Source organism: Triticum urartu, chromosome 1 (assembly GCF_003073215.2).
Source record: "Triticum urartu cultivar G1812 chromosome 1, Tu2.1, whole genome shotgun sequence".
Lineage (NCBI taxonomy): Eukaryota > Viridiplantae > Streptophyta > Magnoliopsida > Poales > Poaceae > Triticum > Triticum urartu.
The window spans coordinates 433,625,888-433,643,137 of NC_053022.1; the positions used below are offsets into that span (position 1 = coordinate 433,625,888).

The following is a 17,250-nucleotide window of genomic DNA, read 5'->3' on the forward strand; positions in this document are numbered from 1 at the left end:
AGTGTCCCGCCGGCGCCTTGGTGACGGTGGCGCATCCTTGTCTGGATCCCTTGTCGATCCGGACTCTGATAGCAGCAGCCGTGTGGATGGAGGCTCTCCGCCGCCCGGACTCCCCGACGACGAGCCTGCTATGTCTGGATCCGTCGTCGATTCCGATGGAGGCTCTCCGCCGCCCGACGAGCCTGCAACAGAGCCAAGGTACCATGAAATTGTTGCCTCGCGCCTCGCCCAATTGGAATTGCCAGTCGGCTCGGAATGGGAGCTCGCCGGTTTGTCAAACATCCCTTCCCGTGAAATCCTGGAAGCCCTTACCCGTAAATCTTTCCATGATGATGAGTCGCGAGCTGCTCTAGTACAATATCAAATCCAGTGTTTCTTGAACGAGGAGACCCAGGAGGGACGAGACAGAGATTCACAAGATTCGGCCGTCGTTGTTGTTGCTGAACCGGCCAATGATGCTATCACGAAGCAGCAACACAAAAGCGACTGTGAAAAGCTAGGGGCCCGCATGACTGAAATTGAGACTTACACCGAACTGGACCAAGAGGAGACCAACAAGTTCCATCTCAAGTATGCGCTTTATCGCATCAAAGCTTGCCTGGTTAGTTAATTTGTCCCACACATCAATGCTCCTTCCTGTCTGTTTATCATTATTAATCTATCATACATACATCCATACATGAAAAATGAGTTATGCCCTCTTATGTACTTACTCCATCTGTGTATGTAGCTGCTGAAAGGAGTGCCGGTTGACAAGATTGATGATGCTGCGTTGGAACGCAAGTACCCTCCAGAGCTTATCGTCAAGAACGACTACTTCTTTCACTACGTCCAAGATGGCTTCTTTGGTTGGTATTTTGATTCCGAACTCTGTTACAAAAAGTCCTTGAGCGACTACCAGCGGCTAGTCATTTTCAATGATGTAAGTGTCATTACCGTATTCGCTGCACTTATTTATGTAATGCATCTACATTTAATACTATGTACAAATGCAGTCGGTAACCAGTTTCTTATTGATTTGCCCTTTGAATGGACAGTAGCAAAAAATTGCTTAATATGAAAGTAACTTCTTTGTAGCTTGACTTTTAAGTCTGAGTTTAAGAGGCATACATAAGGTCCTTGGACAAACTCAACACTAAAACTAAGAAAATTGCAGCATTTGGAGATTAAGCACATATTAGAATATGGGTTCTTTTAATAAATTAGCGGGGTCTTTCAGTTAAAATCAAACAGAGATTAATTTTCAATTTTTATTTGGATGGAACAAGTCCTAAAACCTCAGTTGGGCGCACATGCTATAGGCTGCTCCCAGAATAAAACTACTATCCTGTTTTCGTACGCATAAACAAAGTTTGCCCCTTTTTTCGAGTCCCCGTATATTTTTGACACGTTCAAGTACTATGTGTTATTTGGCTCTTCTCAAACTTCATAAGTACTCTAATCAGTACTCTTAAGAGCATCCTGTTCGCTTATGTTCAGTGCTTGTTATTCTCAGGACAGCTGAACTATGTCGTTTTCCTGTTGTTTTACTCGGATGCAGGGTGGCCTTGAGTATACAAGGTGGAGTAGATACCGAGCATTTTATAGCACCCCTGACGCTGATAGAGATTATCTCCAATACTGGGAAACAATTGTGAAGGAAATTAAAGTATGCCTTTTGGAATCATCAGCTAGTTCAAGTTTAGAGCTTTGTTCAGTATTTTTATTTTCTTGGACTAACAATGTTTGTTCTTGACAGTGGCTTGAACAGTATTTGCTGACAAATGAGTCGTCTATTGAGGTATGCATATTTGACCTCTCAAAACCATGAAATTGCAAAAAATCTCTATATAAATGTTGCACCACCACAATAACTTGTCTGTTCTATTATTTAGTGGGCGCGTATACATTCAAAGGCCACATTCCAAGCATGTAGGATCGCAGCTGGGTTTCAGAACATGACTCTGGAACTAGCAGCTGCTGGTTTGCATGTAGAATTCCTCTATCCCTTGCTCAGTTAGATATTCGGCCCTTGTTATAGTTGTATTTAACAATTGCATTCTTTCGGTTAAATTCAGGAGTATATATGGAATGCACGCATGGATCTCATGTTTGAGAAAGATCGTGATGGTGTCTTCTATCAGATTTGGAAGCGGGTCAATGATAATCATCAGGTCAGCGCTGCACATCAGCCTTTTCAAAACACAACATTGTTATTTTACTGATGATTGTGTTTTGTGAATACTTTCTCTCTACTTATGCTTGGTGATGTTATTTATTTTTCCCTTGGACAATGTTCAGCTGAGTTTCAGAGATGCTCTTGAGCAAGTTTATGGTGAAAACTTGTATTCAGCACACGACCGCAGTATGAAGTATGAGCTGAATTACGGCGATTCCAACATGGAGCGTGTTGTAGGTTTTTTGTTCCACAGGCGTTCTATATGTGATTGCTTCTGTTATAAATCAATATATTCTTTTACAATGCAAATTGATTTGGTCTTCTTTCTTTGTAGTTTGCTCGGTGCACAAAAGGCATTAGTGACAGTGTAAGTATAGTATGGCGTTATCTTAGCATCCATTGGTTCCTGTTATATTCTCGTGTGATTTCTTTCTTTTGTGTCTCTATAGGTTCCAGAATATAAAGCCCGTGAGCTGATTGCACAAGAAATTCGTTGGACGGTATGTTTGTTGGGTAGATATTGTCAAACAACATTGTATCCACCTGTAATTTTTTATGTAGTATCTTACTCTTTCCATTTTCAGAGTTTGTGTTCTGGAACGTATGAGCAGTACGCCAGGAAGAAGCTGAAGATTGCAGAACTGATAGGATTAATTCCCAAGGACAAGATAGGAGCTGCGTAGTTGTGTTTGTTAAGATAACAGCTGTGTAGTTGTGTTGGTAATGTCTTGGCGCTGGTTCCATAAAGATTCCAGGCTGCATTATTCCTAGCAACGCCTGTTGGTAATGTCTTGGAGCGGGTATTGAAAAAAATCAATCTTGAATTAACTAGCTTTTGTATGGAAGAAACTCACTAGCTTTTGTATTCCTAGCAACGCCTGCAGAATTGACTAGCTTTTGTATGGAAGAAATTCATCTTGAATTGACTAGTTGTGTCTCGCATTTATTACATACATATCCCCATACAGCAAATTGTTCAAATGCTATCGTGAAATGAACAAATTCAATTGGTGGAAAATCCTCGTCGAGGCATTTCCACTCAAGTCCTGTGTATCCAAATGATTTTGAAATGAGAAAATACCTGCCTGGTAAAAACTGCTGCTTGGATGGAGCCTGGGCAAGGCGTGTTTGGTTCCTTCCCCGGGTAGCTACTCGGTCGTCTAGTATTTATAGACTTTACACAGCGGGCCATATCATATTGTTCATTACCTTTCTTTACAATAATACGACTTTATTTCTCAAATAATAGATAGGTCATTTACAAGCATATGAGAAATAGAGTCACGAGAGTTGGAAACCCAAAGTGAAGAAGCTCTAGACCTAAAGCAAAGCTTTGCTAAATAATCTGCTATCTCATTTGCTTCACGGAAGCAATGATCATACAAAACTTTCCCAAACTCATTAGCAAGGTTATGGCATTCGCTTACTGTCACTTCAGGGGCGAAGTAGTCCTCATACTGGTTCAAAGTTTGTACCGCAAATGTACTATCTGATTCCTTGCTCTCACTTCAGGGCTGAAGTAGTCCTCATACTGGTTCAAGGTTTGTACCGCAAATGTACTATCTGATTCAACGATCACTCAGTTACCTCCAACGTTTGCTGCCAGATAGAGCCCATTACAAATCGTACTCAATTCTACACAACTGACATTGGTAACATGTGGTAAAAACCAGTTAGCTGCAACCAGAAAATTCCCCTTATCATTACGTGCAACAGCTCCCGTGGCACCCGATTGCGTGTCATGATGAAATGCGGTGTCCACATTGACCTTAACTAAACCCTAAGGCGGTCTCTTCCACATGTGATCATGCTTTCGAATTGGTTGATTGGGAGTCATTGCTCTTATAAAGTTTGTGGCCAGTGCTTTGATAGAAACGCCCGTACGATCAGTCGATTGGATAGTCTCACCACTCACAAACTGGCGTCGTTGCCACCAGATATACCACGCTACCACGGCAATCAGCTCCGCCATTGGCAGGTCCCCATAGTTTGCTTGGTCTCACTAGTGGCTTCTCTGGAGAAATAGCACACGGTGGGTAAACAAATTACTGTTGGGCAATTGATAGAAAAGCGAATAATCATGATGATATCCAACACAATGATCATGTATATAGGCATCACGTCCAAGATTAGTAGACCGACTCCTGCCTGCATCTACTACTATTACTCCACACATCGACCGCTATCCAGCATGCATCTAGTGTATTAAGTTCATGGAGAAACGGAGTAATGCAATAAGAATGATGACATGATGTAGACAAGATCTATTCATGTAGGAATAGACCCCATCTTTTTATCCTTAATGGCAACGATGCATGCGTGTCTTGCTGCCCGTTCTGTCACTGGGAAAGGACACCGCAAGATTGAACCCATCACAAAGCACCTCTTGCCATTGCAAGATAAATAGATTAAATTGGCCAAACAAAACCCAAATATCGGAGAAGAAATACGAGGCTATAATAATCAAGTATGGATATTAAAGCAATACAAATTTGATCATAAACTCACATTTCATCGGATCCCAACAAATACACCGCACAAAGTCATTACATCAAATAGATCTCCAAGAGAACTTTGTATTGAAGAACAAATAGAGAAGAAGCCATCTAGCTACTGCCTACGGACCCGTAGGTCTGATTTGAACTACTCACGCATCATCGGAGGAGCACCAATGAGGATGATGAACCCCTCCGTGATCGTTTTCCTCTCCAGCGGAGTGCCAGAAAGGGCTCTAGATTTGATCTCGTGGCTCTGGAACTTGCGGCGGCTGAAACGATTTTTCGACGACTTCTCTAGGGTTTCTAAAATATTTGGGAATTTATAGGGTGAAGAGGCGATGCAGGAGACCCCTGTGGGCCCCACAACCCACCAGGGCGCTTCTGGGCTCCTAGGCGCGCCCTGGTGTCTTGTGGTCCCCACGAGCCTCCCCTGGTTGCTTCTTTGGCCCATCATCTGTCTTCTGGTCCAAAAAAATCACCAACAAGTTTTGTGGCATTTGGACTCTGTTTGGTAAGGATTTTCTGCGAAGGGAAAAAACAAGCAAAAACATCAACTGGCACTGGGCACTATGTCAATAGGTTAGTCCCCAAAAATGATATAAAATTATTGTAAAACATCCAAGATTGATTATATAACAGCATGGAACAAGCAAAAATTATAGATACATTGGAGACGTATCAACCAACTGCAATCATTTCGGAAATTCTGAATGGGTTCAATCGGTGACACCGAAGTGTGGAAAATGCTTAGGTTAGCTTTTCTCCCGTCTCACCGAAAAGCCTAAAGTTCAAATCTTTTGTACTATTAGGTCCGACAGAGTATTTCACCCGATCCCACCAAATATATAATAAATGTGTTTCACAGTTGGATTTTTGGTGCTGCCTATATATACCCCCACCCATTCCGCATGCCAGAGTTGAATCCGGCGGATCTCGGGTAGGGGGTCCCGTGCTGGTGATCTTGGCTTAATAGTAATATGACAAAGAGGGGACACGATGTTTTACCCAAGTTCAGGTCCCCCCGAAGAGGTAAAACCCTACGTCATGCTTCTGTTGTATTGATTGTGGATGGGGTACAAAGTATAAGATGACCTACCTCGAGATTGTATGTGAATGAATATAACCCCACGGTCTAAACCCCTCGGCTTATATAGACACCGAGGGTACCTAGGGTTACATGTAGGTGAGTTACATCATGGGATAAACATGTCGATGATTGAAACGGATCTTGGAGTATGCGCCAAGTCATTGGATAATTCCATCTTGAGTATGTAGTGGGGCATGGCAAACATGTCTAATGCTTGTGGTCGTCTATTGGGGAAGATTGGGAACAAGTGAAAACTTAGTTCTGACTTTGATCAGTACTGATGACGGCGACGCCTCAGAGCATCTTCAACAGACGCGCTATGGCGCGACGTGCAAAAAAAGTTTTACAACGCCGAAATAGCCCTTTTGCGCGTCGGGCAACACAGTTGCTTCACCAGGCGCTGGAATTTTTTAGCGCGCCAAAGCGCCGCTTCAGCAGGCGTGACAAAATAGAGCGCGCGCGCCCAGCCCAAACAACATTGTGCATTCCATGTGAAACAAATAAGATCAAACACACACAAAATAAATCGACAAAAAATAGTTCAATTATTATTACAACTCAAACAAATAATTAAACTTTAATACAACAAATAGTTCATGGCCAATAGAACAAATAATTCAATACAATACAACAAATAACACTACAACAAACATACAACATCATGCGTTTTGTCGCCCATTCCATACCCACCACTCCTCGACTAGCTAGATCCTTCTGAAGTTCATCATGCATTTCGGCACGTCGAATGACATGATAAGAGGCAACAAAGCGGGCCACCCTTTCAACCCTCCTCCGCACCTGCACGGGGTGTCCCATCAACTCATACTGAGAGTAGTCCAAATCTTGCACGCTCTCGTTCTCGATGATCATGTTATGCATGATCACACAAGCGTTCATGATGTACCAAAGGATATTTTGATCCCAAAATCTAGCAGGTCCTCTCACAATAGTAAATTAGGCTTGTAAAATCCCAAAATCTCTCTATTCATCTTTCCTAGCCGCCACTTGAGCATTGTGGAAATAAAGATTTTTCTTACCTTGCGGTGCCGACAACGGCTTTACAAATTTTTGCCACCTTGGGTAGATGCCATCCGCAAAATAGTAGCCATAGTTGTACGTATGGGCATTGTTGGGGAACGTAGTAATTTCAAAAAAATTCCTACGCACACGCAAGATCATGGTGATGCATAGCAATGAGAGGGGAGAGCGTTGTCTACGTACCCTCGTAGACCGTAAGCGGAAGCGTTATGTCAACACGGTTGATGTAGTCGTACGTCTTCACGATCGACCGATCCTAGTACCGAAGATACGGCACCTCCGCGATCTGCACATGTTCAACTCGGTGACGTCCCACGAACTCACGATCTAGCAGAGTGTCGAGGGAGAGCTTCGTCAGCACGACGGCGTGATGACGGTGATGATGAAGTTACCGACGCAGGGCTTCGCCTAAGCATCGCTACGATATGACCGAGGTGGATTATGCTGGAGGGGGGCACCGCACACAGCTAAGAGATCAATGATCAACTTGTGTGTCTTAGGGTGCCCCCTGCCCCCGTATATAAAGGAGCAAGGGGGAGGCCGGCCGGCCCTTGTGGCGCGCCAGGAGAGGAGGAGTCCTCCTCCTAGTAGGAGTAGGACTCCCCTTTCCAACTCCTACTAGGAGTGGGAAAGGAAGGAGGAGAGGGAGAAGGAAAGGGGGGCGCCACCCCCCTTCCCTAGTCCAATTTGGACCATAAGGGGAGGGGGCGCGGCCTGCCCTAGCCGGCCCTCTCTCTCTCTCCACCAAGGCCCATGTGGCCCATTAGTTCTTCGGGGGGGTTCCGGTAACCCCTCCGGCAGTCCGGTTATACCCGAAACCACCCGGAACACTTCCGGTGTCCGAATATAGTCATCCAATATATCAGTTTTTTACGTCCCGACCATTTCGAGACTCCTCGTCATGTCCGTGATCACATCCGGAACTCTGAACTACCTTCGGTACATCAAAACACATAAACTCATAATACCGATCGTCACCGAACGTTAAGCGTGCGGACCCTATGGGTTCCAGAACTATGTAGACATGACCGAGACACGTCTCCGGTCAATAACCAATAGCGGAACCTGGATGCTCATATTGGCTCCTACATATTCTACGAAGATCTTTATCGGTCAAACCGCATAACAACATACTTTGTTCCCTTTGTCATCAGTATGTTACTTGCCCGAGATTCGATCGTCGGTATCTCAATAGCTAGCTCAGTCTTGTTACCGGCAAGTCTCTTTACTCGTTCTGTAATGCATCATCCCGCAACTAACTCATTAGTCATATTTCTTGCAAGGCTTATAATGATGTGCATTACCGAGAGGGCCCAGAGATACCTCTCCGACAATCGGAGTGACAAATCCTAATCTCGATCTATGCCAACTCAACAAACACCATAGGAGACACCTGTAGAGCACCTTTATAATCACCCAGTTACGTTGTGACATTTGGTAGCACACAAAGTGTTCCTCCGGTATTCGGGAGTTGCATAATCTCATAGTGATAGGAACATGTATAAGTCATGAAGAAAGCAATAGAAATAAACCAAACGATCAAATGCTAAGCTAACGGAATGGGTCAAGTCAATCACATCATTCTCCTAATGATGTGATCCCATTTATCAAATGACAACTCATGTCTATGGCTACGAAACTTAACCATCTTTGATCAACGAGCTAGTCAAGTAGAGGCATACTAGTGACACTCTGTTTGTCTATGTATTCACACATGTACTAAGTTTCCAATTAATGCAATTCTAGCATGAATAATAAACATTTATCATGATATGAGGAAAGAAATAATAACTTTATTATTGCCTCTAGGGCATATTTCCTTCAGTCTCCCACTTGTACTAGAGTCAATAATCTAGATTACACAGTAATGATTCTAACACCCATGGAGTCTTGGTGCTGATCATGTTTTGCTCGTGGAAGAGGCTTAGTCAACGGGTTTACAACATTCAGATTCGTATGTATTTTGCAAATATCTATGTCTCCCTCCTTGACTTGATCACGGATGGAATTGAAGCGTCTCTTGATGTGCTTGATTCTCTTGTGAAATCTGGATTCCTTTGCCAAGGCAATTGCTCCAGTATTGTCACAAAAGATTTTCATTGGACCCGATGCACTAGGTATGACACCTAGATCGGATATGAACTCCTTCATTTGCTGCTTTCGAAGCAGCTATGTACTGCGCTTCACACGTAGATCCCGCCACGACGCTTTGCTTAGAACTGCACCAACTTACAGGTCCACTGTTCACAATAAACACGTATCCGGTTTGTGATTTAGAATCGTCCGGATCAGTGTCAAAGCTTGCATCGACGTAACCATTTACGACGAGCTCTTTGTCACCTCCATAAACGAGAAACATATCCTTAGTCCTTTTCAGGTATTTCAGGATGTTCTTGACCGCTGTCCAGTGATCCACTCCCGGATTACTTTGGTATCTCCCTGCTAAACTAATAGTAAGGACACATCAGGTCTGGTACACAACATTGCATACATGATAGAGCCTATGGCTAAAGCATAGGAAACAATTTTCATTTTCTCTCTATCTTCTGAAGTGGTCGGGCATTGAGTCTGACTCAACTTCACACCTTGTAACATAGGTAAGAACCCTTTCTTTGCTTGATCCATTTTGAACTTCTTCAAAACTTTATCAAGGTATGTGCTTTGTGAAAGTCCAATTAAGCTTATTGATCTATCTCTATAGATCTTTATGCCTAATATGTAAGTAGCTTCACCGAGGTCTTTCATTGAAAAACTCTTGTTCAAGTATCCTTTTATGCTATCCAGAAATTCTATATCATTTCCAAAATCAATAATATGTCATCCACATATAATATTAGAAATGCTACAGAGCTCCCACTCACTTTGTTGTAAATACAGGCTTCTCCAAAAGTCAGTATAAAACCATATGCTTTGATCACACTATTAAAACGTTTATTCCAACTCCGAGAGGCTTGCACCAGTCCAAAAATGGATCGCTGGAGCTTGCACACTTTGTTAGCACCCTTTGGATCGACAAAACCTTCTGGTTGCATCATATACAACTCTTCTTCCAGAAATCCATTCAGGAATGCAGTTTTGACATCCATTTGCCAAATTTCATAATCATAAAATGCAGTAATTGCTAACATGATTCGGACAGACTTAAGCATAGCTACGGGTGAGAAAGTCTCATCGTAGCCAACCCCTTGAACTTGTCGAAAACCTTTCGCAACAACTCGAGCTTTGTAGACAGTAACATTACCGTCAGCGTCAGTCTTCTTCTTGAAGATCCATTTATTCTCTATGGCTTGTCGATAATCGGCGAGTCAACCAAAGTCCACACTTTGTTCTCATACATGGATCCCATCTCAGATTTCATGGCCTCAAGCCATTTTGCGGAATCTGGGCTCACCATCGCTTCTTCACAGTTCGTAGGTTCGCCATGGTCAAGTAACATGACCTTCAGAATAGGATTACCGTACCACTCTGGTGCGGATCTTAATCTGGTTGACCTACCAGGTTCAATAGTATCTTGATCTAAGTTTCATGATCATCATCATTAGCTTCCTCACTAACTGGTGTAGGTGTCACTGAAACAGTTTTCTGTGATGTACTACTTTCCAATAAGGGAGCAGGTACAGTTACCTCGTCAAGTTCTACTTTCCTCCCACTCACTTCTTTCGAGAGAAACTCCTTCTCCAGAAAGTTTCCGAATTTAGCAACAAAAGTCTTGCCTTCGGATCTGTGTTAGAAGGTGTATCCAATAGTTTCCTTTGGATATCCTATGAAGACACATTTCTCCGATTTGCGTTCGAGCTTATCAGGTTGAAGTTTTTTCACATAAGCATCGCAACCCCAAACTTTCAGAAATGACAACTTTGGTTTCTTGCCAAACCACAGTTCATAAGGCGTCGTCTCAACGGATTTAGATGGTGCCCTATTTAATGTGAATGCAGCCGTTTCTAAAGCATAACCCCAAAACGATAGCTGTAAATCTGTAAGAGACATCATAGATCACACCATATCCAATAAAGTGCGGTTACAACGTTCGGACACACCATTACGTTGTGGTGTTCCGGGTGGCATGAGTTTCAAAACTACTCCGCATTGTTTCAAATGAAGACCAAACTCGTAACTCAAATATTCTCCTCCATGATCAGATCGTAGAAACTTTATTTTCTTGTTACGATGATTTTCCACTTCACTCTGAAATTCTTTGAACTTTTCAGATGTTTCAGACTTATGTTTCATCAAGTATTACCCATATCTACTCAAATCATCTGTGAAGGTGAGAAAATAACGATACCCGCCGCGAGCCTCAATATTCATTGGACCACATACATCAGTATGTATGATTTCCAACAAATCTGTTGCTCTCTCCATAGTACCGGAGAATGGTGTTTTAGTCATCTTGCCCATGAGGCACGGTTCGCAAGTACCAAGTGATTCATAATCAAGTGGCTCCAAAAGTCCATCAGTATGGAGTTTCTTCATGCGCTTTACACCGATATGACCTAAACGGCAGTGCCACAAATAAGTTGCACCATCATTATCAACTCTGCATCTTTTGGCTTCAACATTATGAATATGTGTATCACTACTATCGAGATTCAATAAGAATAGACCACTTTTCAAGGGTGCATGACCATAAAAGATATTACTCATATAAATAAAACAACCATTATTCTTAGATTTAAATGAATAACCGTCTCGTATCAAACAAGATCCAGATATAATGTTCATGCTCAACGCTGGCACCAAATAATAATTATTCAGGTATAATACTAATCCCGAAGGTAGATGTAGAGGTAGCGTGCCGACGACGATCACATCGACTTTGGAACCATTTCTCACGCGCATTGTCACCTCGTCCTTAGTCAATTTTCGCTTAATTCGTAATCCCTGTTTCGAGTTGCAAATATTAGCAACAGAACCAGTATCAAATACCCAGGTGCTACTGCAAGCATTAGTAAGGTACATATCAATAACATGTATGTCACATATACCTTTGTTCACCTTGCCATCCTTCTTATCCGCCAAATACTTGGGGCAGTTCCGCTTCCAGTGACCAGTCCCTTTGCAGTAGAAACACTCAGTCTCAAGCTTGGGTCCAGACTTGGGTTTCTTCTCCTGAGAAGCAACTTGTTTGCCGTTCTTCTTGAAGTTCCCCTTCTTCTTCCCTTTTCCCTTGATGCTCCTTCTTGAAACTGGTGGTCTTGTTGACCATCAACACTTGATGCTTCTTCTTGATTTCTACCTCCGCATCTTTTAGCATCGTGAAGAGCTCGGGAATTGTCTTATCCATCCCTTGCATGTCATAGTTCATCACGAAGCTCTTGTAGCTTGGTGGCAATGATTGAAGAATTCTGTCAATGACACTATCATCAGGAAGATTAACTCCCAGTTGAATCAAGTGATTATTATACCCATACATTTTGAGTATATGTTCACTGACAGAACTATTCTTCTTCATCTTGCAGCTATAGAACTTATTGGAGACTTCATATCTCTCAATCCGGGCATTTGCTTGAAATATTAACTTCAACTCCTGGAACATCTCATATGCTCCATGACGTTCAAAATGTCGTTGAAGTCTCGGTTCTAAGCCGTAAAGCATGGCATATTGAACTATCGAGTAGTCATCAGCTTTACTCTGCCAGACGTTCTTAACGTCATCAGCAGCATCTGCAGCACAGCAGCAGGCCTGGCACCCAGCGGTGCTTTCAGGACGTAATTCTTCTGTGCAGCAATGAGGATAATCCTTAACTTACGAACCCAGTCCGTGTAATTGCTACCATCATCTTTTAAGTTCGCTTTCTCAAGGAACGCATTAAAATTAATAGGAACAGTAGCACGGGCCATTGATCTACAACAACATAGACATGCAAAATACTATCAGGTACTAAGTTCATGATAAATTAAAGTTTAATTAATCATATTATTTAAAAACTCCCACTTAGATAGACATCCCTCTAATCATCTAAGCGATCACGTGATCCAAATCAACTAAACCATGTCCGATCATCACGTGAGATGGAGTAGTTTTCAATGGTGAACATCACTATGTTGATCATATCTACTATATGATTCACGCTCGACCTTTCGGTCTCAGTGTTCCGAGGCCATATCCGCATATGCTAGGCTCGTCAAGTTTAACCCGAGTATTCTGCGTGTGCAAAACTGGCTTGCACCCATTGTATGTGAACGTAGAGCTTATCACACCCGATTATCATGTGGTGTCTCAGCACGACGAACTGTAGTAACGGTGCATACTCAGGGAGAACACTTGTACCTTGAAATTTAGTGAGAGATCATCTAATAATGCTACCGTCGATCAAAGCAGAATAAGATGCATAAAGGATAAACATCACATGCAATCATATAAGTGATGTGATATGGCCATCATCATCGTGTGCCTTTGATCTCCATCTTCAAAGCACCGTCATGATCACCATCGTCACCGGCGCGACACCTTGATCTCCATCGTAGCATCGTTGTCGTCTCGCCAACTATTGTTTCTACGACTATCGCTACCGCTTAGTGATAAAGTAAAAACAATTACAGGGCGTTTGCATTGCGTACAATAAATCGGCAACCATATGGCTCATGCCAGATGCCGATAACTCTGTTACAAAACATGATCATCTCATACAATAAAATACAGCATCATGTCTTGACCATATCACATCACAGCATGCCCTGCAAAAACAAGTTAGACGTCCTCTACTTTGTTGTTGCAAGTTTTACGTGGCTGCTACGGGTTGAGCAAGAACCGTTCTTACTTACGCATCAAAACCACAATGATTTTTCGTTAAGTATGTGTTGTTTTAACCTTCAACAAGGACCGGGCGTAGCCACACTCGATTCAGCTAAAGTTGAAGAAACAGACACCCGCTAGCCACCTGTGTGCGAAGCACGTCGGTAGGACCAGTCTCGCGTAAGCGTACGCGTAATGTCGGTCCGGACCGCTTCATCCAACAATACCGCCGAATCAAAGTATGACATGCTGGTAAGCAGTATGACTATTATCGTCCACAACTCACTTGTGTTCTACTCGTGCATATAACATCTACGCATAAACCTGACTCGGATGACACTATTGGGGAACGTAGTAATTTTAAAAAAATTCCTACGCACACGCAAGGTCATGGTAATGCATAGCAACGAGAGGGGAGAGTGTTGTCTACGTACCGTCGTAGACAGTAAGCGGAAGCGTTATGTCAACATGGTTGATGTAGTCGTACGCCTTCACGATCGACCGATCCTAGTACCGAAGATACGACACCTCCGCGATCTACACACATTCAGCTGGGTGATGTCCCACGAACTCATGATCCAGCAGTGTCGAGGGAGAGCTTCGTCAGCACGATGACGTGATGACGGTGATGATGAAGTTACCGACGCAGGGCTTCGCCTAAGCACCACTACGATATGACCGAGGTGGATTATGGTGGAGGGGGGCACCGCACACGGCTAAGAGATCAATGATCAACTTGTGTGTCTTAGGGTGCCCCCCTGCCCCCGTATATAAAGGAGCAAGGGGGGAGGCCGGCCGGCCCTTGTGGCGCGCTAGGAGAGGAGGAGTCCTCCTCCTAGTAGGACCAGGACTCCCCTTTCCTATTCCTACTAGGAGGGGGAAAGGAAGGAGGAGAGGGAGAAGGAAAGGGGGGCGCCGCCCCCCTTCCCTAGTCCAATTCGGACCAGAGGGGGAGGGGGCGCGCGGCCTGCCCTAGTCGGCCCTCTCTCTCTCCACTAAGGCCCATGTGGCCCATTAGTTCTCCCGGGGGGTTTCGGCAACCCCTCTAGCACTCCGGTTATACCCGAAACCACCCGGAACACTTTCGGTGTCCGAATATAGTCATCCAATATATCAATATTTTACGTCTCGACCATTTCGAGACTCCTCGTCATGTCCGTGATCACATCCGGAACTCCGAACTACCATCAGTACATCAAACCACATAAACTCATAATACCGATCGTCACCGAACGTTAAGCGTGCGGACCCTACGGGTTCAAGAACTATGTAGACATGACTGAGACACGTCGTCTCCGGTCAATAACCAATAGCAGAACCTGGATGCTCATATTAGCTCCTACATATTCTACGAAGATCTTTATCGGTCAAACCGCATAACAATCATACTTTGTTTCCTTTCTCATCGGTATGTTACTTGCCCGAGATTCGATCGTCGTTATCTCAATACCTAGCTCAATCTCGTTACTGGAAAGTCTTTTTACTCGTTCTGTAATGCATCATCCTGCAACTAACTCATTAGTCACATTTCTTGCAAGGCTTATAATGATGTGCATTACCGAGAGGGCCCAGAGATACCTCTCCGACAATCGGAGTGAAAAATCCTAATCTCGATCTATGCCAACTCAACAAACACCATCAGAGACACCTGTAGAGCACCTTTACAATCACCCAGTTACGTTGTGATGTTTGGTAGCACACAAAGTGTTCCTCTGGTATTCGGGAGTTGCATAATCTCATAGTCATAGGAACATGTATAAGTCATGAAGAAAACAATAACAATAAACTAAACGATCAAATGCTAAGCTAACGGAATGGGTCAAGTCAATCACATCATTCTCCTAACGATGTGATCCCGTTTATCAAATGACAACTCATGTCTATGGCTAGAAAACTTAACCATCTTTGATCAACGAGCTAGTCAAGTAGAGGCATACTAGTGACACTCTGTTTGTCTATGTATTCACACATGTACAAAGTTTTCGGTTAATACAATTCTAGCATGAATAATAAACATTTGTCATGATATGAGGAAATAAATAATAACTTTATTATTGCCTCTAGGGCATATTTCCTTCAACCATTTGCTACAAACTGCACCGGTGGCAGTTCACCATTTACAAGTTTATTCATGAGTGGTGACCGTTGAACAACATTGATGTCATTCAAAGATCCCGACATTCCGAAAAAAGCATGCCAAATCCAAGTCTCCTAATCAGCCACTGCTTCAAGGATTATAGTGGAACATTTTTTCTGGCCGTGGAATTGTCCATGCCATGCCTTAGGACATTTCTTCCAACTCCAATGCATGCAATCTATTGAGGCAAGCATACATGGGAACCCGCGAGCTTTATTCATCTCCAAAAGCCTTGCGGCGTCTTCAACATTGGAAGATGTCAAATATTGCGGACCAAACACTTGCACGATTCCAACCGCAAAGCGCTTGACACACATTATGGCTTGGCTCTCACCTATGGCCAAGTGATCATCAACTAGATCTGTCGGAATATTGTATGCCAACATACGCAAAGCGGTGGTCACCTTTTGGAAGGTGCTATGCCCGAGTTCTCCGGCGGCATTCCTCCTTTGCTGAAAAAACCGATCATGGCTCGCCAGCCTCTCTGCAATGTGTTTGAACAACTCGATGCTCATCCTAAAACGACACTCAAAGTAGGACTCGGGGTATGTGGGATTCTCCGCAAAATAGTTCCTCATCAATCTGTTCTGGGCATCAATCCTTTCCCTGCATATTTTCTGACGACCAAAAACCGAACCACCGTGCTTTGGCTTTCTATTGATGTGCATAGCTAGGACCATTGCGAGGTCCTCCTCCTCTTGAAGATCAAATTCTTCACCGGAAGAATCGTGGGACGAACTCATCTACAAATTTGAATTCAAACTAAAATTTAACACTACAAACAACATGCTCCGAATTCATCTACAAAAATGAAGTTAGAAGCAATATATACGTTGCAAGCGTTTTGTCAAACACCTTATGGGCGCCGAGCTGCAAACCCCCGCCGGGCGCTGTTCGTACGCTGAACGGGGCGCTCGAGGGGTGGCCGCGGCGGAGGAAGCAGTGGCGGCCACAGGAAAAAGGGGGGAAGCGGCGCGAGCGGTGGGGAACGACGGGAGGAAGCGCCGACGGGTCACGGGAGAGGATGGGGAAGTCGCGTGCGCGAGTGGATATTTCAGATCCGGCGGTTGGTGGACATTCGCGCGGGCGAGTCGCTGTACAGCACGGGGTAGAGGACGCTCGAAAAATGCGGCGCGCGAGCCAGTTATGTTCGACGCGCGGAGTGGTTTTTAGCGCGCGCGCGATTTTTGCGCGTCTGCTGAAGCTGCCGATCCAGCCCCGCACGCGCTAAAAAACCATTTTTTTTCCAAACGCGCGGCTTATTTAGCGCCTCTGTTGGAGATGCACTTAGAGCATCGTTCTATTTTCTAGAAGCGTTGTGGTGATTCCCCATCCCCATCAACATTGGGGCTTCCGCCTTGGGTGTGCTAGCTGGAGTGCGGGCAAATGTAGCTCGGGCTACACATAGGCCGTTTTTGAAGAACTAAAAAAACAAGCATTTTATAGATTCAGAATGCTGTTTTTGAATTTTGAAAAAAAAGAGAGGGGGTAATTTCGGCCGTAGTTGGCTCATAATCAAAAAGAAAAACAATCCCATTCATCTTTCTTTCTTCCATCTCCTTCATATGCCTTCAGGACGCGTGGCCTATTGTATAT

At 43.8% G+C, this 17,250-nt stretch overlaps 1 protein-coding gene across 1 annotated transcript; it reads left to right on the forward strand.

Moving 5' to 3' along the window:
• The first annotated feature begins 6 nt into the window (after nucleotides 1–6).
• On the forward strand, nucleotides 7–3,087 carry LOC125516496. Its single transcript, XM_048681924.1, has 10 exons — nucleotides 7–601; nucleotides 731–922; nucleotides 1,541–1,648; nucleotides 1,739–1,780; nucleotides 1,875–1,970; nucleotides 2,058–2,153; nucleotides 2,281–2,391; nucleotides 2,493–2,525; nucleotides 2,608–2,658; nucleotides 2,743–3,087. Exons 1-10 carry the CDS (start codon nucleotides 131–133, stop codon nucleotides 2,839–2,841), a joined length of 1,299 nt encoding a protein of 432 aa, XP_048537881.1. The 5' UTR covers nucleotides 7–130; the 3' UTR covers nucleotides 2,842–3,087.
• The last annotated feature ends 14,163 nt before the right edge of the window (nucleotides 3,088–17,250 follow it).

What these genes read in the sequence shown, in the direction of transcription:
- LOC125516496 (XM_048681924.1), top strand. Translation starts at nt 131, where the DNA reads ATGTCTGGATCCGTCGTCGATTCCGATGGAGGCTCTCCGCCGCCCGAC. An exon ending in TAGCAGCTGCTGGTTTGCAT is followed by an intron (nt 1,971 to 2,057) that starts GTAGAATTCCTC and finishes GGTTAAATTCAG; the next exon opens with GAGTATATATGGAATGCACG. An exon ending in ATTCCAACATGGAGCGTGTT is followed by an intron (nt 2,392 to 2,492) that starts GTAGGTTTTTTG and finishes CTTTCTTTGTAG; the next exon opens with TTTGCTCGGTGCACAAAAGG.